Source organism: Cibotium barometz, chromosome 15 (assembly GCF_041138505.1).
Source record: "Cibotium barometz isolate CiBa-2024 chromosome 15, ASM4113850v1, whole genome shotgun sequence".
Taxonomy (NCBI): Eukaryota; Viridiplantae; Streptophyta; class Polypodiopsida; order Cyatheales; family Cibotiaceae; genus Cibotium; species Cibotium barometz.
Window position 1 is genome coordinate 39874916 of NC_141060.1, and position 21989 is coordinate 39896904.

Below are 21989 nucleotides of genomic sequence, written 5' to 3' on the forward strand. Positions count from 1 at the left end.
CTACATGCCACTGTCTCTGATGAAAGCCGACCACCCGCACCCTCTGAAGAATACAACCCTGGAGCCCATCCAAATCTAGTCGTGTCCTCTGAAGCTGGCCACCCTCTCCCGCCTCGAAAGTGAGTGGGGCGACTCTCTCCGCTGTGCCGCAGACCGCTAGAAGGATCTCATGCCGAGTAAAGACACCCATCCACTGTGGAGGTGGAGGGTCCTGTACTGGGGTCCGCCACTCCCGGGGATGGCCGCCTCAATGTCCTGTCTCATCAACTCTCTGCCCCTCATCCCACTGAGTCTCCTCTCCTGAGCCTCTAGAGGCAGCTCTGCTGAAAACATATCCAGTCGTCTAGGGACTGGGCTGGGCCGGAGCTCAACGGGCCCCACGACACGTGAGACCGCGATCCAACCATATGGCCACTGGGAAGTCGAATCAAGGGGTTCCAGATCAATGGCTGCCTCAGGCGCTCCTCATCGGTGCCCGAGGGAGTCTGGAAGAGTGACGGCCTCAGATGCGCCCAGGCCCTCAGAAGGCTAGCTGCAAAACGCTCCTCGAAGCCAAGGCCCACTCCTCTGGATCGCTGCTCTGTAAAGATCCACCTGATGTTGGGGGTCCAGGGGCCGCTAAGAGAAGGAGTGCGGCTGAGCATCCTAGAAACAAGAAACTCCTTCCACGGCTCAGCGCCTGGCAGGAGGCCACGAACTACCAACTTGCCAAGCAAAGCTCGGCTTTGGCAAATAGGATCAACAATGCCCAGGCCGCCTCTCTCCCTCGGCTGAGTGATCACAGCCCATGCCACCTTGGCCCTGGAGGGCCGCCCGTCGCCACCGGACCAAAGAAAGTTCCTGATGAGCCTCTGCACCCAGCCAATGCACGCCCGAGAGAAGGCCCAGCAAGAAGTGATATACCACATGGTAGCAAGCAAAACCTGGTTGGCCACAACTACTCGGCCAGCCAGAGATAAACGAGCGGTACTCCAATACAGAAGCTTCTTCCGAATGCTCAGAAGAAGGGGGGCTATCTGCTGCTCCGGAGATATGTCAATGCCCACATAGCATCCCAAATAACGCACTGTAGTGCCGGGGGGCAGCCACTGAAAACTGTCAACTGGCCTCCAAGTCGGGGGGGGCATAGAACTGACCCACAACCCACACGACTTGTGCCAGTTGATCAAAGCGCCCGAAGCTCTGCAAAACCTGTCCATGGCTGAGGCGAAGCGGCGGAGGTTCTCCTCACCTCCTTGAAGATAGACAGCAGTGTCATCCGCAAACTCCGAGTCTAGGAGCTCCTCCGAGGTGCGGATGGGAAGCTGGAGGCCCCGCAAACCTGTATCCTGTGCCGTCAAAAAAGTGCTCATGGCCTCCGCCACAAAAAGAAAAAGAAAGGGCGCCAAGGGGCACCCCTGCCGCACCGAGCGCGAGAGCTGGAACCTCTCTCCGCGCACGCCCTGTATCAGCACCTGGCTATGAGCCGATGAGTAGAGTGCAGAGACCCCACGGATCCACTGAGGGGGGAAGCCCATCCTCTCCATAGTGCCTTCCAAGAAGGCCCAGTCCCGATCATAAGCCTTCTCGACGTCGAGAAGGAGCACTACCAGATCCTCCTGCCGAAATCTAGCCAAAGCCGTAGCCTCCCAGAAAGAGAAGATGTTATCCAGAATGCTCCTATCCTGGATGAAGCCTGTCTGCGTGGAGTGGATGATGTCCGGAAGGTGAGGCTGAAGCCGCCTGCTGATCGCCTTAGCTAGGACCTTGTAGGCCGTGCCTAGCAAGGTGATCGGTCTCCACTGTCTAATCTCCAGTCTGTCTCCTCCCTCTTTGGGGATCAAGTGAATCAACCCCTCTGCCATGCTGTCCAGCATGACTCCCGACTCCATAATCTCCTGGAATGCCAATCTGAAGCCCCTATGTAAGAGGCCCCAGTACCTCTGGAAGAAAGCCACTGAGAGACCGTCCTCTCCTGGGCATTTGCCCCGAGGTAATGCCTGAAGAGCCTCCTCCAGTTCCGTATCCGAGAAGGGGGAGAGAAGGGAGTGCTGCAAATGGGCCGGCACAACCGGTCTCGTGAAGCTCCAGACTGCCTCCCAAGCCTCTCTCACCCTCTCATCTGCTGGCTCAGCAGAGAGAAGATCCCTGTAAAAATCTGTGGCTATCGCCCGAACCCTGGGGGGATCCACCACAACCTGGCCATCAGCCTGCCGAAGACGCCTGAGACCCTCTCGTCTGAAGCGAGGCCCTGTCGCCTCAAAGAAATCTCGAGTCACTCTGTCTCCAGCCTGTGTCCAAAAAGAAGCCCGAGCATGGAATCGGAACTCCACCCTCCTCTCCTCGATGGATCTGATCTCAGTGCGAGCTGACTCCATCTGCTCTGAGATCCAAGGGCTCGTAGGATCCCTCTCCTGGAGTCTCTGGAGGGACGCTAGACTCCTCCGTAGGCTCCTCTCCTGCTCTCTGAAGGCCTCCAGACGGTCCAGGGCAGCCTGTCTGAGCATCCGACTGATCTCCTGCAAGCCACTGGCAAGATCGCTGGCTGCCGATCCTCTCTTGAACTGCAGCTTCTACCAGACCTGCTCAACTCTGATCGCAATCTCGGGCTCCTCTATGAGACAATCTGGAATCCGGACGCTCTGGCCCCGCTCTCCTCTCGTAGGGTCCTCGATCTGGAGAAGCACTGGAAAGTGGTCTGAAAACGAGGAGCCTGCAAGTATGCCCACAGTGCCACCTCTATCACAAGCCCACTCATCAATGTAAAACCTGTCGATGCGGGAAAGGTTAACTCCTGTGGCCCGTCTATCCGAGCGCGAGAAAGATAGACTCCCCTGCAACCTGCCAAACTCCGGGAGAGTCCACCGATCCTGGCCTCTCACCTGCAGCACTAGTTCCTCCCAGGCAGCGAGCTCCGGCCCATGAATGGTCTCCTGGCTGCCCCCCATCCTGTCCTCTGCATCCTCCAGCATGTTGCAATCCCCTCCTAGGCACCAGTGGTCTGCCAAGGGGAGGGACTGCCTAATGGTGCTCCAGAACTCGGCTCTCCCGGTCGCCCCATTAGGGGCGTAGAAGTTGAGGAAGCCAATGCGGTCTTCCCCAACCCGAAGGATGATCCACTGCGCTCGACCCTGGACCAGAGTGCCAGAGTCCACAACCTCGGATAGAAGCTGCTCGCTGACTGAGATGCATACTCCACCCTGGTTCCCCTGGGAGCCATATGCCGATGACCAAAAAGTGTGACTCCTGCCTGGCAAGATCTTCCCGCAGGTGCGGGTACGCCCGACAGAAAGGTGGTGCTCCGGATGAAAAGGATATCTATGGGTCCTCCAACGAGAGCCCTCTGGATCTCCTGGCGAAGTCTGCCCCGACCAATGTAGCAGCGATGTCCACCGAGACCCTCGATGTTCCATGAGAGGATCCTCATGGATGAGCTATGGCAAGTGAAGCAGCCGCCACTGGCTCACCCCTCTCAGCCGGCCCGGATGATCTGCCCTCCACTCTGTGAGTCTTGGGCGCCGGCTTGGAGGGAGAATAGTCACTGTCTGTCCGGGTGCGGAGTCTCTCCAAAAAGAGGGTGACCTGTCTCTGTGTCCAGCCCCACTCCGCCTTCGCCCTGTCCAGGGCATAGGCGTGAGACCAATCCTCTGCATATATGTATCTAAAGGTAGGCTGCACCCTCGGGGCGGCATGGAGGAGAATCAGTAGCACCGCCTCAACTGAGGTGTGGACCGGATCCGCCCGCCAATCTCCTATACCAAACAAGCTCATGCGGGCTGAGTGTAATCGGGTCTGCAATAGGTCCGTGAGCCCCAAGTCACTGAAGTGGTGAGAAAACTCCAGTATCTGATCACGCAAAACTTCCTCTACAGAGTTGCAATCCCATGCTGTGTCTGGGGCAACACTGAGAGGAAAGGAGAAGGCCACCATGCTGCTCACCACTGAAGGAGAACGAGAGGGATGGCACACCACGCAAACTCGCAAGGGCGCGACCAGTGTCTCGAACGGGCCAGCATCCAGCTGGAGGCACCTGAAAAAACCGTAATCCACTGGTAGCCCCATCACTCGCGGGGGCCCCTTGGGGAGGCTGGTGGAGAGAACTCTGTGGGCGGGCGAAGCTAGGATCGCCATCTCCACCGGCCCGGAGTGGCGGTGGTGGACTGAACTCTGGCCTACCCAGCTTCACTGCCCCGGGGCAGTGGGTGGTCTGGCGAAGTATCCTGGAGAGGCCGAGGGGGGGATGGGGGCTCGCGGCGAGGAGGGGGGAGAGCGAGGAGAGGATGGAGAGGCATCTGCTAGAGGATAGGTGTCAGGGGGGGCCGCCGGGGGAGGCGGGAGGGGGGGGCTGGGGGGGAGAGGGGGGGTGGAAGGAGTGCTCTCCGAGTGAGGGGAAGGGGAGCCGGGGGTCGCAGAGTGCGGCCCGGGATCCTCAGGAATCTGCTCCAAGGAGGAGGCGGGGCCCCCCGCGGGGGGAGGCGGGAGCGGGGTCTCCACGTGGGAGGCTCCACCAGCGGCCTCAACGGGCACTGAGTCTGAATCCTCGTCCATCGGGGTGGGACCTGCTGGCCGCCTATCCCTGACTGGAGCATAAGTGCGAGTAGGTGCCTGTACGCCAGCCGGAGTCGCCTGTCCGCCAGCCTGTGCTGCCTGCTGGCGTCTGCGACGGTCCCTGCGGGCCGGGCGTTTCCGCCGGCGAACCTCCTGCCATCCGCCAGCCTCCTGGGTCTGCGCGGCATCCTCTGCCGGGGCCTGCTGTGGCGAGCCAGGGATGTCCGGTCTCTGAGGTGGATGGCCATCCCTCAGGTCTCCTGCAGGGGTTCCAGAGGCAGCATAGCGTGAAGGATGAACCCCCTTGCGGGGACAGGCCCGTGCGAGATGGCCCATCTCCCGACATGTGTAGCACTGGCCGGGGAGGCCCGAATACTCCACGCGTTGTATCAGATGTCCTCCAGAAAGACAAGGGAGGAGGATCGTCTTCGGGAGGGACTCCGGTGACGGAACCACAACACGAATGGCCGGGAGTCCTACTGCCCGAGCAATCACTGAAGCCGCTGTCTGAGGCGTCTCCACCACCTGCCCGAACGCCTTGCCAATGGATGGCAAGAGGGGCAAGTACTCCCTACGGAGTCCAGGAAAGCAGATAGTGACGGGGAAACCTGTCGCGCCTGCTAGCGGGTCAGAAGCGGGGTCGAAACCATGAGTCCATCGCGCCAGGAACGCCCGGGATGAGCGGAGGGCAATGGGGCTCCGAGCCAGCACCATCTAAGCTGCCTGGGGGGACTCGAAATCCACCTGGTAGTAGCCACGTCCCAAAAAATCTACGCTGACGATCTTGGCGGGCACGCCAACAAGGCTGCCTTGCAGAAGGTCGCGAAGCTCTCTCCGCATCAGACGGCTACCCACTATCTTGCAGACCAAGGAGGAGGCCTCAAGAGCGGATACTGTGGAAACAAACAACTGAAGATCTTCAGCTGTGAACTCCAGACGGAGACCGGAATCGGCAGGGGTAGTCGGAGTGGCTTCCATGGAGTCCTCCAGAGGGAGAAGGCCAGAAACCGGGGTCACCAACGGGAGGGACACAGCCCTGCGAGGAAAAGGAGAGGCGGAGGGCTACAGGATAGCGGGGGCGGGGCGGGGGGGGGGGGGGGGAGGGGGGAGATGAGGCGGGGGGGAGCTAGCGGTGGGGGGAGGGGCGAGATGGAAGGGGAGGAGAGGGAGAAGGCGGAGGGGAAGAGTCGCGCAGCGGAGGAGAAGGCGGAGGGGGGAGAGGTGGCGGGGGAGAGCAGAAAGGTGGAGGAGAAAGAGGCGAGGGGGGTAGAGAGGCGGGGGAAGAGATGTCGGGGGAAGGAAGCAAGCGGGGGGGGGGAATGGCGGGGGAGGCAGCGTGGAAGGAGGCGGAGGAGGAGAAGGCGGGGGGGAAAGAAGGCGGGGGAGGAAACGAGGAAGGAGGCGGGGGAGCGATGGCGGGGGAGCATGCGAGGCAGAAGGCGGGGGAGAGATGGCGAGGAAGGGCGCAATGAAGGAGGCGGGGGAGAGGACGCAGGAGAGAGCGGGGGACTGGCGGGGGGGAGAGGGGGGCGCGACGGCGAGAAGCAGCGGGGGGGGGGAGAGGCGGAGCTCACAGGCGAAGTCGTCAGTTCAAAGACGCTGGTTGCAAAGAAGCAAACTTGCCGCCACATGTTGTTGGACCAAGCGAGCAGACATAGAAGATTAGAAACTACGTAAATTTTGACTTGTATGTATCATGTTTGGCACGGGCAAGAAAGCTCGCAAGATAGGCTGCAGCAGACTGTGGATAGGCTGAGGGGAGAAGCGGGCAGATCCAGCAGAAAATGGCGGGGCAGATGCAGGAGAAGATAGCGCAGAGAATGGCGCTGCTGACTGATATGACGGGCTGCAGAAGTAACATGCTGGCACGCTGCTCTGATACCATGTTATGAAAAATGGGGAAGAGACACAGACAAAACTGAAACTGAAATGAGAGCATAACTAGAAGGAAACACAAACCATAGACATACCTTGAGATGAGTGTAGACAAGACACAAGATTGATACTTTCATTGATGTGACACCGGTGAGAAGTACAAGATTGAGTAGACTCACTTATGGGATAAATGTAGAGGTGCCACATGGCACTAGACTCAAGACACAAAGACTCAACTGAAACTAGACTAGAGAAATAGTACACCTAGTGTGCACTTATTTCCAACAGGACCACCTTCACCCTACTATTACAGGAGGGTCTATGGATGTGCTTTTGTTGCAGGAACACAAATTGGATAGATCTCAGTGTGGCAAAACTGGTAAGATGCTTTCTGGCCACACCTTCTGGTCCTCGGCAGTTGGGACTAGAGGTTTCAGTGGCAGCATCTATTATACCTCATGTTATTGTACACGGTGTTATCATCCCTGCTAGAGCGTAGTGGATCTTGATCATGCATGAGGGTCAGCAATTGGGAATCTTGAATATCTATGCACCTAACGTGAGAGGTGAAAGGGTGGCCTTTTGGGACACCGTTACAAATGTCATTCCCCAGGTTGATCATTGGATAGTGGGAGGAGATTTTAATATGGTTAAGCAACCTTCTGACAAGAAGGGTGGACGCGTAGGGGGTTTACACCCTTTGGAGCGAGCCTCATGGGAGAGGTTCACGCTTCCCTTTTTTAGCGGGGATTGCTGGACTGAGGATGATTTCCAAAGAAGGCCAAATTCCTTATCTTTCTCTTGGCATAACCGCAAGAGCGGGGATGAGAGCATCTTTGCAAGTCTGGACAGGTTTTATGTGGATGATTGGTCCTTGGACAAAGGAGGCACCATTGCTATTATGCCTGGCACCACCAAATCCGATCATTGCCCCATCGTTTTGTGTCTCAGGGAGCCTGGGGCTCACTCGGCCTCTCCGCGTATCCGTATCCCTGACTCTCTTTATCTAGATGCTGACATTTCCCTTGAGATCACACAGAGATGGAGATCTTGTGACGGTCCTGATCCTCGTCATAATATTGCGCTAGCTCTTGAGAGGACCAACCATCATTATCATAGCATTGCCTTGTCTAAGAAGCAGGAGGTATTGGACAAGGAGAGAGCTATTAGGCGTAGGATTGCTGCTCTTTAGAGGGAACATGAAAAGCATCCACATGCAACTTGGATTACAGACCTCTTGACCACAGTTAACGCAGAGCTACAGTTGGCCATGGACAAGAGGGCTGAGTTCGCCTTTCATGCGAACGAGGCCTTTTGGACTCAGAAGGGTGGCAGATGCAACAAAGAGTTTTTTTCAGCACACAGGCCTTCCCATAGCAAGGATTTGTGAGATACTTGCAGGATTCGCAGGGTGAGGTTCAGATTGAGCCTGATAAGATGAGGGATATTGCTTCAGAATTTTATCGGTCTTTGTTGACTGCAGAGGTGCCCTCCTCTCAAAGAGATGTGGCACGGCAGAAAGTTTGGGAGTGCATGCCCAGGGTCATTACAGATGCTATGTGTTCGTCCCTGGATGCCCCATTCTCGAAGGATGAATTCCTTCACGCACTGCATGCTCTTTCCAGTGGTTCATGCCCCGGGGATGATGGTCTTTCTCCCGCCTTCTTTATTCTTTTTTTGGATCAAATTGGAGATGCTTTCACTGTTGCCCTTCAGGAAATGTGATTGTCGGGTATGATGCCTCCATACCTCACGGAGGGGCTGATTCACCTTATCCCCAAGAGTGGGGACAAGACTGACATCAAGCAATGGAGGCCCATCACCCTCCTTGGATCTGCATATAAAATCTTAGCTAAAGCCTTGAGTATAAGGTTGCAGCCGATTCTCCAAAGGACTATCCATGATACCCAGAATGGGTTTCTCCAAGGAAGGAGTATATTTGATAACATCTTTTCTTTCTGGGAAGCTGTCGAGTGGGCAAAGGCTAGTCAGCAGCCTCTTGCTATTCTTTTGCTTGATTTTGAAAAAGCTTATGACAGAGTGGATTGGGATTTTTTGGAGGGCACTATGGCACACATGGGGTTTTCCCAAAACTGGATCAGAGGTGTGTCTTGCCTATACAGGGAGGCTCATAGCACTGTTTTAGCTTGTGGGGGGCGGGGTGAGCGTTTTCAGATTTCCCATTCAGTGAGGCAGGGCTGTCCCCTCGCCCCTTTACTATACTTCATTGTAGCTGAGGCTATGAGCAGGTTTCTTCGGGCTGCCCCTGGTGTTGTGGGTCTCAGGCTGCCTTTATGTACGGAGGAATAGTTTTTGGACTGTGAGTTAGCAGATGATTCGGCGTTGTTCCTTGAGGCTTCAAATGCTTGTTTATGTGCTTTCTGGACAGCCTTGGAGGCCTTTTGTTTGGCAGCAGGAGCTACTATCAATTGGCATAAGTCAATTGGTTTTTGGATCAGTGATTCTCCTCTTGCAGATTGGGGTACAGATTTTGGTTTTACTTGGATTGAGAGAGGATGCTCTGCTAGATACCGTGGTTGTCAGGTGGGCGTTGACATCTCCCCTGCACAACAGTTTGCTCCTGTGCTCTTAAGCTTTAAAAGCAAACTCCATCACTGGAGTAGGAGGAAGCTCGACTTGGCCTCTAGAGCTTTGGTGGCTTTGGATTGTGTTGATCTTGCTTCCGGTGTATTCTTTCATGGTATCAAGCATAGGCTCTAGGCAAAGCTTGTTTTGATAGTTTGCTATTTAAAGACAGATTTGGAGAGATGGCCCAACCTCCAAATAACAGAGCCCTCATGCCCGCCCTTCACCTTTTGGTGATGGGGGAAGTTGGATGGGACAAATTACGCATGACGAGGGTGGAGATGAGCAATGTCACATGGCCATAGAGCTAAATCCTACATATAATTGGTTTTAACACTTACAAACCTTCTGTGCTTTGGACTTTTTGAGATGGGCTTCTATATAATAGAACGGATGCCATGACTCTTTCCAAGAAATGATAAATTCTACAGCCCAGTCCTTTCATTTGGATGATAATTCAAGATTTATTTTAGATCTGTCATCATTTCCAAGATGGGATGCTTCATCATTGAAATATATTCAAAAAAATCATATTTTTTTCCGTTCACAATAGAAATTGCATCCAAAATGACCAAGTAGCTCATATGATACAGAACAACAGTTGCAACAACGCTTATAATTAATCTTCTATCCCGCAAAGCATTTTAAAAACCATAGCCATGCGAAGGTTTATAATTAATCTTCTATCCATCAATGCATGTTACAAACCATAGCTATGCGAAGTTGAAATGCCACACGCTCCGCTTCAACCTTTGATTCTTCAAAGTAATCCCTTTCAGCAGCTTGCTTGTCCCTGCCAAGAACTACCATCATCTGCTTAGAAATATAAAAGTTTTGAATAAATTTACTGCACAATTAATTCGGCTTTATCAGCTTATAAGGTTTCTCAACAAGGTACGCATCCCACAATTCAGGACAGCATTCATGTATCAAACTACACAGCTTACAAGAGACAAACTCTTACATGTTTTTTAACAAAGACCCAGACGTGCTTTCACTCTTCTCCTCTGATTTCATTTGTATTGCATCAGGTAGTACACGAACCTGGAAACAAAGAACTGTCACATAAGCAAGTCATATTTGTCAAATCCCATAAGTAGTGGTAAAGATCTTCTCAGCACTTTTGAATAGTGCAAGCATGGACACAAGCACGTACATACTGCATGCTTATGCTGAAAAATCTCTCGACCATAAACCACATCATTTTTCTTAAAGTAACTTCAACATGTGCGTGCTGTGCATGTATCCGAGACGATAGCTAAATTGCACTCTTAAATCCAAAAAACATGGGCTATTTGGGTATGTCAGTATGAAGGATATAAGGGCTATTGTAACACACGGTAGAGCACAAATCTTGCAACTAAATATATACTAATGAGAATAACATAAGACAAAGCACAGTTCCATTCAACTTATCACCAATGTAGCCACCCTCACTACCAGTGGTCGGGCACCCCCAAGGTCAGGCACCCCAAGCTCAAGATCGGGCACCCCCAAGTCGGCACCCAAGTTCATGAACCACAAGGCCACCCACTAGTCATACAAGGTGGAAATCTCCAGCGGCCCCACTCCCCAAGTTTGGCTACCCACTTGACCGACGAAGCGGTGCTCACCTACTTGTGCTCGGTGCCTCTTACCTACTCCAATTGCATCTATCAATGACCACTTTTAGCACTTGGCTCCTGACAGCCCAAGGGGCCACATCCATTGTATATAGAGAAACTTTGGTGTACTGAGGGAGGATCCCCATGCAATACATGTTTTTGTGCTGTCCCAACTCTTGTCTACTTCCGTCTTGTGTTGTGTGCATGTCGCTCTAGGTAGCTCTGGTGTGTATTCCCTTCTTGAGTTTGTGTGAGTGCATAGTAGAGTGGGACAGAGTGGTTGCCATCTCCCTAGCCTGTGCCAACTCCTGAGGGTATACTACCCTAGAGAGGACCCTAGTGATTTAGTGTGCCTACACGACGGGCATCCTAGTCTGCTACACTTACACTAAAAATTTGGCAATCTTGCTAGGACTCTTTTGAGTCAGGAGTTCCAAAATTTTGAGTCTGTGGTGGTTCATCATCTCTGCATGCCCAATACACGTTCTCAGGTGAGCTCTAGTTCTATCAATCCCATCAAGAGTCCCCTCTCTATCAAGTGCTACAGCCGCAAGTACCTTTGTGCCCCCCAAAAGCCCCCCTGCTCCTCTACCTCTCCCTCCAGCTCCAGAACCCTTATCCGTGGTGTTTGGCCAAATTAACATCAAGCTTCCTACGTTCAAAGACTCCACCTCAAAAGATGGGGATGACCACGTGCGGCGCTTCATCTCCATGTGCAAAAGATGTGGTCTCGAGAGAGAGGATGCCTACTTGGCTCTATTTCCATCCACTCTAGAAAGCTCCACTAACAAGCGGTTTAGTTAGTTCGCGAGTAGCCATTTCGTGGACTGGCCCAACTTGAGGGATACCTTCCTTCACACCTTCAGGCCACGTAACTACGAAGACCGCATTCTCCAAACCTTGGGAAGACTTCAACTCTTGCCCGGGGGGAGCGTGTCTGAGCTGATGACACGGACAAGGGTCTAGGTATCCCGTCTGCCGACCTACCCAAGTGACTTCATGGTCAAGCAATGGGCGCTGCAAGCCTTGCCCCGGTCCACCCAACAAAAGATCAAAGAGAGCAGGCCTGCACCTAACACCTTACTCGACTTCCAAGAGCTGGCATCTCAACTGGAGAATGTGTGTTTGATGTTTGAACGAGACAATAGTTCCTCATCCTCTTGGGTCATGTCCTCACAAGAAAACCCTGTGGCCATACTCAAAAGGGAGTTGGACGCACTGAAGCTTCACAAGGCGCAAAGTGAAGACAACACCCTGGCCCAGCTGAAGAAGGAGATAGAAGAACTCAAGGGGCTACAAGAAGCAAAGAAGATAGTGTAGCCTCCAAGCACTCCCCTCCCCACCCACCCGCCCAACCCCCCCCCCCCCCCCCCCAAAGAGTGCACACAAAGAAAGTACTGCTCTTTCTGTGAGAAAGGTGGTCATGAGGACAACGATTGTTACTACTTGAAGGGCTTCTGCCAATTGCATCACCAGCAACAGTTTCCTCCTCTAACTACCCCCACCGGTCATTTTACATCTTTCACTCCAGCACCCGCACATGTCTACTAGCCCACCACCCCTGCACAAAACCAGCCTCCCGCCCACCTCCTTCCCGTAACCATCCCATCTTATGTTGCCGTTGCCGAGAGTATGGTCACTACCAAGGTCGGTGTCCCCTTTCAGAAGAGACACTCCCATGCCGTCATTGCCCCGAGGCCAAGGATCACTACACTCGGGACTGATCGAGGCAACAAGTTGGTGCTTCCATTGATTTCACCTTCCAAGCGCCAGCCACCACTCACTTAGTCTCCATGGGTGAGTAACATTTATGAGCAGTTGGCCAGCATCTAGTGCCAACCGACTAGCTACATTGCTAGTATAAATAGGAGGGATTGCTCCATTCTCTTTTTCATCTCATAATTCAGCAAAGGAGCAATCAAGCGCTTGTCATCCTCAGCGTAAGAAGCGTAAGCGATTGCAGTTTCAGCCACCTTTCTTCAGCATTTGTCTCCTACAGCCCTAGGCGCCTCAAATGCATGAGCATTCAACCATCTACATCAGTAAAACGCATCAGTTCAGCATTCAGCCTTGTGTTTTCTGCATCCACATAGTTTTCAGCATTCATCATATCATCATTTTGCTCCAGCCACTTGGTGAAGGTAAAACGCAACATTCATATTCGTTTACAGCATTCATACTCAGCCTAGAACAGTCCCAAACAGCCCTCTCTCAGCCCTAGCTTTGCATCCCTCCCTCATACCATTGGGAAGAGTGCATAGGCTCGAGATTGGACATCTTTGGTGCTTCTACAACAGTGTACAATTCAGCCCAACACTTGGTCTTCAGAGTTCTTGCCTTTGGCTTATCGTCAGTCACACCGTCAGTCTCTTTAAAGATAATAAAGCAAATACGATCTCGGTAACGGGATAGGGGGCCTTCAGTGGGTAATTTAGGACCCCATACGGTGTACAATTCTCATCTCTCTCTCATATCTCTCATAAGTTTGAATTATTAAAGTGGATTGCTAAACTCACGAAACTCAAGATACAGAAGACAGTGTGAGCATTTGTGTGATAGGATCCTCCAATACGAAGACTTCCGGTGCATGTTACAGCCCATGCTATTGTCAGTAATTGTTGCAAACTCACCACAAAGAACACGACAATTTTAGTGGGCAGACAAGTTAGAGAGCTAATCACACACAAGGGAAGGTGATGGATACTTACTACGGGTCATACACATGTGCAACCATCGTGTGCCATCCATCTATTCGATGAACGTGATCAAAACACACCCATGCATCCTAGAGGTCTCCATTCTTGTCAACGTCCATGCGTTCAACAATATCAACTCCTGAACTAGCCCCCGTGGTGGACATTTTAAAAATGTAGCTACGTTCCGACTCGGACTGCGCTTGAAGAGAAAATCCGCTCCCATGGAAGAACTCGAAATGACACTTCTGCTTTAATTCTAAGATAGCTTCAAGTCCATTCCCAGCAAGTCGGCTACCCATCCTACTATTCATTACCATTTGCTTCAACCTGAAACGCAGTTTTACATCAAATCAAAAGTGAATGTAGTAGGGGCATTTATAATCCTTACAATGAATCCTTACTTGTCTAGGCGGAGCAAGCCTTGCAATTCGTATGCTATCTCTACAAACTCTAGCTCTGACATATGCTCTCCTTGTAATCTGTCTTCATCAGTGAATACCTTCATAATGAGCTCCCTTGCAACAATCATTTGTACTTTTTGGGGGCCTGCATTATGGTCTATCTGTATAACTTTTTGCACAAGGATCTTGGTGGTGCAGAGAGCCGCTCTGCACATGCTCTGTTGAACGTGGTGGGAGTGAAAGTCGCAATGTATAAACAAGCATGTATGTGTTGATTGTCTGGGCATGAAATAGTAAGTACCTGCAGAGCATGTATCCGTGCATATGGATACATGCTTGCAGAAAAAGCACTTTAGCTCCCCATAACTACCCATTGCTAGAGATCTTGGAGGTTGTGCCTTTATCAATTGTCCTTTCCAGTAAAGCTTATTAGACCTAGACTGTGTTTGAGGCTTTGTCCACACAATTCCTTCATATTTTTGCTCTATCCCATATACTTCATTCCATTTGTAAGCTTAAAAATACAATTTCCATTGTATTCTTTAGGGAGAAACTCTAGCTTGCCCTTGTATTAATAGTCTCTCACGAAAGTGTGTAGCACGTCGTTGGATGGAAGAACCCTTAGGATATGGAATGCAGACACCGGTTCTGGAGATGACTGATCCATGCCAATATCAATGACATCTTGGTCAAAGAACTTGCAAGCGGTCTCCATCTCTTCATCTTCTACTGCATTGTTTAGTATCCCATCCATAGTACAGGACCACGGATTAGCAATAGCACAAACTTGCAATATTAGCACGATTGAGCATTAACACAACATATCAAATAAATAAATAGTACAGGACCACGGATTAGCAATAACACAACTTGCAATATTAGCACGATTGAGCATTAACACAACATATCAAATAAATAAATAATTTAAAAAACATACATGGGTGATATTGCACTCCCTGAAGCCTTTGACGTTAACCATGTGTTTTTTTGACCTACTTTATCAGCCTTGTCACCACGTGCTAGGTAGAAATTGTACAGACTTTGTTCAAGAACAAAGTACTTGTCTCGCTCGATTCCGGGAAACGTGGTTGTGGGACCTTGTACCTCAAAACCATCTTATGTTTTCAAAAGAGCTTCCACACAGTGATGTTTGAGAAGACACCTAAGATAGGCTGCAATGACTTTTGGGAAGCCCCTACCCGCCCCCCTAGGAAAGGAAGCACCTCCAACCTCACCCAAAAAAATGGTTACATTAATCACGTCCTTGTGTAGAAAAGTTGGTTTAGTATTAATATGCATGAACATTTCAATGATAATTATAAGAGTCTCATGCATTTGGGATAGTGTCAACAGAAATTAAATATAGAATAAATTAAACTAACATAAGAGCTGACAACTCTTGCAAAGGATTATCATTTGTTTAATATGCACAAATTCAATGTTCATAGTATTCCTTGTCACTCGTCTTAAATATCACAAACAAATCTAGAAAGGACAACTTATCTTCCAATCTATTTTCAAGGACTCATTAATGCACTCTTAACCACTCTTGCAAAATCTAATTATCCAGGAAGAATGTCCTTTAAGAGAACTACCCTGGGAGTCTTATCAAAATCTAGATGAATATTTACAAAGCAACCCATTAAAGAGGTCTTAAATATTCTTACATCTGTCTATCCTAAAAATTATATAGTAAAACGTGGACTTTCATTTCTATATAAAGCACGTATTGTTGTAAACGTTGTCAATCATCCTTCCTTTTATGCATTTCGGCTCTTGTTCATGTCATCTTCTTCTTCTTCTTCTTCTTCATCAGACCTCACCTCCGATGATGACCGGAGGAGAGCAAAAAGAGAGAAGCGACGCCTTGCCAAAGCTCTCTCACCAAGTGATCTCCCGGATGAGACTCCACCAGGCTACTCAGAGTCTACACAAGAGTAGGATGAGTCTGAAGAAGAAGAGGAGGAGAAGGAAGTACAACCGCTCATGGCTGATCGACCTCACCTCCGGTGATCATCCCCCGACAACCCCCACACTCCCCACCACCATTAGACGATGATGGTGTGGAGGCAGATACTGAGGAAGATGAAGACATGGACGACACCGATGATAATAGTGATTAGGAGTGTGTAGCAACTACTCTAAGTGCAACTTCTTTTCTACTATGTTATCCAAGCAATACAAATCACTTATGTTTCTCAGTTTTGAGTATTCTTGTTTGTGTGCTTGAAGCACAAGTACGTGATTTGTTGAACTACAAATATAAATAAGGTCTATTGTTCACACATTTGGAAACTTCGTTGTGTAAATTTCGCGGCTAAGATTTAAAAATCCAGGTTATCGTTATATATGGCTTTTGATTTTTAAGGTTGAGAGTGGGATAGTTTAGTTATAAATCCCGGCAATTTGTACAAATTCATGTGTAAATCGCAGTTATCTCATTGGATCGCCACTTAAAATCGAGAGTCGACTTATAAAAGGGTCAACTTATTATTCAGTTTCTCCTATTTAGAAATTTTCCCCGTCTACTTATATACCTCCTCAATTGCTTTATTAGGGTGTATCGTTTCGACTTTTGCTTTTTAGGGCGACTTGTCTTGATTCCTGATTCTTGAACACGAGCTTTCTCTAATTCCTGATTTCCGCAAGCAATTGACTCCACGCAAAGGAAAGGTACGTCTCTCTCTCTCCTTGGCTCTACGACAACAAATTTCTCGTATATGCAAACGCAAATTTTGGCTCCTAAGAATGCCGTGGATATTAGATAGTTTGCGTTTTTTAATCTCTATCAATTCTAAGCTAATTCAACACAGCAAGGTCTTGCATGACCTCGCATAGACGTATAGAATGCCATGCAAAAAAATGTACAGGCCTTTAGGGTATCCTTCTGAAATATAGAAACATAGGACTTATTCGGGGAGGCAGCTTTCTTTCACCACGTTGAGTGTGAAAGAAACATCTCTCCCCCAAAACGTTGGTCACAGCCCCTGCCGTCCCCAAGTCACAACCACTGTCGTCCCCAAGGTCGCAACCTCTATCGTCCCTAGAGTCGCAACCCATGTCTTCATCTTCCTCAGCATCTGTCTCTGCACCATCGTCGTTTGATGTTGGTAGGGAGGCTTTCGGAGTGTCGCGATCACCGGGATGATCACTGGAGGTGAGGTCGTCATCACCCATGAGCGGCTATACATCCTTCTCCTCCTCTTCTTCAGATTCATCCTACTCTTGTGCAGACTATGAGTAGCCTGGTGGAGTCTCATCCGGGAGATCGCTTGGTGAGAGAGCTTTGGCAAGACGTCGTTTCTCTCTTTTTGCTCTCTTCTGGTCATCATCGGAGATGAGGTCTGATAATGAAGAAGAAGAAGAAGATGACATGAACAAGAGCCAAAATGCATAAAAGGAAGGATGATTGACAACGTTAACGACAATAGGTGCTTTATAAAGAAATGAAAGTCCACGTTCTTCTTGTGAAAATGATGCATGTACTATGCCCAAGGATTACTATATAATTTTTAGAATAGACAGATATAAGAATATTTCAGACCTCATTAATGGGTTGCTTTGTAAACATTCGTCTAGATTTTGATAAGACTTCCACGGTACTCCTCCTTAAAGGACACCTTTCCAGGATAATTAGATCTTGCAAGAGTGGGTAAGAGTGCATTAACGAGTCCTTGAAAATGGGTGGGAAGATAAGTTGTCCTTTCTAGATTGTTTGTGATCTTTAGGACGAGTGACAAGGAATACTATGAACATTGAATTTGTGCATATTAAACAAATAATATCCTACATATTTTTTCTTATATTCCCAACAAGTAATATAGATACAAAAAGAAGTAAGATTGACATTTACTTTTAGCTTTCATTAAGAATAGGTTACATTGCATTGCAAGAGTTGACAGCTCTTATGTTAGTTTAATTTATTCTATATTTAATTTCTAGTGACACTATCCCAAATGTGTGAGACTCTTATAATTATCATTGAAATGTTCATGTACATTAATTCTAAACCAACTTTTATGCACACAGATGTAATTAATGCAACCATTTTTTTAGGTGAGACTGGAGGTGCTTCCTTGGAGGTTCCTTTCCTAGGGGGGCGAACAGGGGCTTCGCAAAAGTCATTGCAACCTATCTTAGATGTCTTCTCAAACATCACTGTGGAAGCTCTTTTGAAAACAGAAGATGGTTTTGAGATACTGGGTCCCACAACCACGCTGCCCAAAATCGAGGAAGACAAGTACTTCGTTCTTGCACAAAGTCTGTCCAGCTTCTACTTAGCACGTGGTGACGAAATTGATACAACAGGCCAAGAAAACACGGGGTCAACGTCAAAGGTTTCAGGGAGTAGAAATCACCCATGTATGTTTTTTAAATTATTTATTTATTTCATATCATGTGTTAATGCTCAACCGTGCTAATATTGCAAGTCTGTGCTTTTGCTAACCCGTGGTCCCGTGCTATGGATGTGGTACTAAACAGTGCAGTAGAACATGAAGAGATGCAAACCGTTTGCAAGTTCTTTGACCAAGATGTCATTGATATTAACATAGATCTGTCATTTCCAGAACCAGTGTCTACATTCCAAATAATAAGGGTCCTTCCACCCAATGACGTGCTACACACTTTCTTGAGAGACTGTGAATACAAGGGCAAGCTAGAGTTCTTCCCCAAGGAATACAATGGAAATTGTATTTTTGAGCTTACGAATGAAATAAAGTATATGGGATGGAGCAGAAATATGAAGGAATTGTGTGGACGAAGCCTCAAACACAGACCAGGTCAAACAAGACCTAAGTATTGAGAAAGTCAATTTGTGGTGACACTTTTCAGTGCATGAACAAGACGTGTGTGTTCTTGCTACGCTCCTCTAGGCCGAATAAGCTTTACTGGAAAGGACAATTGATAAATGCACCACCTCAAGGATCTCTAGCAACGGGTAGTTATGGGGAGCTTAAATAATTTTTCGGTAAGCATGCACCTATATGCACGGATACATGCTCTATAATAAGTGGTCACTATTTCATGCCCAGACAATCAACACATACACGCTTGTTTATATATCGCGGCTTTCACTCCCACGAGGTTCAACGGGACATGTGAAGAGCGGCTCTCCACAACACCAAGATCCTTGTGCAAAAAGTTGTATAGATGGACCATAATGCAAGCCCCCGAAAAGTACAAATGATTGTTGCAAGGGAGCTCATTATGAAGGCATTCACTGATGAAGATAGATTACAAGGACTGATGTAAAACTGCGTTTCAAGTTGAAGTAAATGGTAATGAATAGTAGAGAGAATAGCCGACTTGCTGGGAATGGGCTTGAAGCTATTTTAGAATTAAAGCGAAAGAGCCATTTCGAGTTCTTCCATGGGAGCCGATTTTCTCTTCAAGCGCAGTCCGAGTCAGAACTTAGCTACATTTTTAAAATGTCCACCACAGGGCCAGGTCAAGAAGTTGATATCGTTCAATGCATGGACGCTAATAAGAATGGAGACCTCAAGGATGCATGGGTGTGTTTTGATCACGTTCATCGAATAGATGGATGGCACACAATGGTTGCACATGTGTATGACCCGTAGTAAGTATCCATCACCTTCCCTTGTGTGTGATTAGATCTCTAACTTATCTGCCCACTAAAATTGTTGTGTTCTTTGTGGGTAGTTTGCAACAATTACTGACAATAGCATGGGCACAGTTTCAGCAGGAGGACGAGGTTGCCCAAGCAATGTTTTGGGATAATCTAAATGTTGCAATGGTTGAGCACACAAGCAACCGAGCTAATTTTTGTGGTTTTATGGCTAACGAGACAACTACCAATTAATTGCCATACACCGCGTGTTCCACAATAGAGTGGCAATGCCAGATAGGGAGAGGTTATGCCTTTTTATTGGCGAGACCATTTCAATAGTCACACGGAGAAGTATATTTTCTCACGTCATCGTGAAAGCCACATCAAAATGTGTTAAGAATGGAGAACATGTGCTACTGTTGAAGATGCATTGGTTCAATTTAGAAAAATCCGTGCTTTGTGGAGCACTCGTAAGGTGGCAAATCACAGTCTTCCCAAGCTTGACAGTTCGTCTACAGACTCAGATCTGCCGAATTTGCATCACCTTCAGAACTGTTGATGCTGATCATGCCACATCATCTTCCGACGTGTTGACGCCATGAAGGCTATGAAGGTCTTGCTCAAGGCCTCGTCACTCTAAGAGAAAAACCCTCACTAGATGAAATGGAGCAAAACCTTAGGGATGAGGATCAAAGGAAAGCAGCTGTGAAGAACATCCATGGGAGCAGTAACACTTCAGCAAGTAACACTAACAAAGCCCTCTTCACACACAAGAGGTAGAGGAAGATCAAATAATCAAAGAGAAAGAGGAAGACATAACAACTATCATCCCAACAACAACAACAATGATCAGGGTACTCATGAAGGTACTTCTTTTAATGGTAGAGGTGGCTATTGCTCTAGAGGTCGAGAAAGAGGTAGAACTTCCCATAACTCCATTCAATGTTATTGCTGTCAAAAATATAGTCATTTTGAGAAAGACTGCAGGAACGGGGAGGGAGGCGAACAGGCGACAGCGGGGAGGGAGGGCGAAATGGCGAAGAGGGGAGGGGGGCGAACTGGCGAAGAGGGGGGGGGAGGCGAACCAGCGAGGAAGGAGGGGGGGCGGCGCAGCAGCGAAGAAGGAGGGGGGGGGGGGCGCAGCGGCGAGCAGGGGGGACAAGCGGGGGGCGGAAGGAGAGAAGGAACGCGAGGATGGGGGGGGGGGAGCGAAGGCGCGAAGCGCAGGGGGGGTCGGGAGCTTCAGCGAGCGAAAAAACCTCCGCTTCCCGGACACTCCTCCGCCAATGTAATTAGGTAGGTTTGATGAGAATTATGCAGCTCAATCACAGCGGTTAGGTAAGTTATGCAGAATTATCTCTTGAGACAATGACAACCTGCAATTTCTCCTTTGATGTAGGGATCAATTTCTACCAAACAAGCGGCGCATCTACAAGGCTTAGGAAACCTTAGAATGGTGTGAATCTTGAATCTTTTGACACATTCTCTCAAGATCAACAACATCTATGAACCTTTGTTAGATAGCTAATTCAATCAGTTGATTCAGTCGATTAATTCAACCAGTTGATTCAGTCGACTAATTCAACCAGTTGATTCAAAAAACTGACTCTAACAAACTCCACAGGTTGGGAGCTGACCTCAGCATAACTCAGATAGCTAATTCAGTTTGGTGATTCAATCAGTTGATTTAGTCAGGTAACTCAGTTAGCTGATTCAGTTAGCTAATTCAATCAACTGATTCAGACTACTAACGCAGACCTGCAAAAAGAAAAATTAAAAAATCTAAAACATGTTTATTTTGTGAAAGACCATTAAGCCTTCCCTTATCCACATAGATGACTAATAACATGATCCCTCTATTTGTCTTTCTCACATAAAGTGAAAAATTAAAAAATCTAAAACATGTTTATTTTGTGAAAGACTATTAAGCCTTCCCTTATCCACATAGATGACTAATAACATGATCTCTCTATTTGTCTTTCTCACATGAAGTGAAAAATCTGCATTGGATATCTGAAATCCAATGGTTACAAGATACTCCCCGATCTTGTTTGACCATGCTCTGAGTGCCTGCTTCAAGCCATACAAGGCTTTGCGTAACTTGCACACGAAATCTGGGTGCGCATCACTCTCATAACAACCTGGTGGTTGTATCATGTAAACTTCTTCTTGCAAATCAACATGCAAGAAGGCATTCTTTACATCCATTTGATGTAAAGACCAACCCTTTGCTGCAGCCATAGCAATGATAGCTCTCACGATTACCATTCTTGCAATCGGGCTGAATGTCTCTTCATAGTCAATGCCATAAGTCTACGCATAGTCTTTGGCCACCAATCTTGCCTTTTACCTACTCACTGAACCATTAGCGTTATGCCTGACTTTATACACCCACTTATATCCAATTGCCTTCTTTTCCTTAGGCAAAGGCACTAACTCACATGTTGCATTTGTATCCAATGCTGCCATCTCCTCATTCATGGCATCTTCCCATTTCTTATTTCCAAGTGAACGCTCAAAACAAGTGGACTCTAATTCCTGTATTGCTTTAACCATGTAAGCATAATGATGGGCTGTATATCCATCATATCTCCACCTCTAAATAGGGTACCTAACTCTCGTAGACCTATGTACACCTGGATCACTGCCAGGTGTCAATCATGGAGTAACTGTGGAGCCTTTCCTTACTCTTCAAACACCTTCTCTTAAGGAAAGCTCCATCATGCCA

General features: G+C 48.5%; 1 protein-coding gene across 7 annotated transcripts in view; it reads right to left on the reverse strand.

The window, feature by feature from the left end:
* LOC147631292 (intraflagellar transport protein 57-like) overlaps window positions 1-21989 on the reverse strand; it is a 133641-nt gene that overhangs the window by 79330 nt on the left and 32322 nt on the right. For all 7 annotated transcript variants that reach the window (XM_086809665.1, XM_086809666.1, XM_086809662.1 and 4 more), the window contains 2 exons: window positions 9953-10032; window positions 9697-9781 (listed from right to left, as the gene is read on the reverse strand). In XM_086809665.1, coding sequence (XP_086665791.1) covers window positions 9697-9781; window positions 9953-10032 — 165 coding nt within the window. The remainder of the gene's footprint in view (window positions 1-9696; window positions 9782-9952; window positions 10033-21989) is intronic.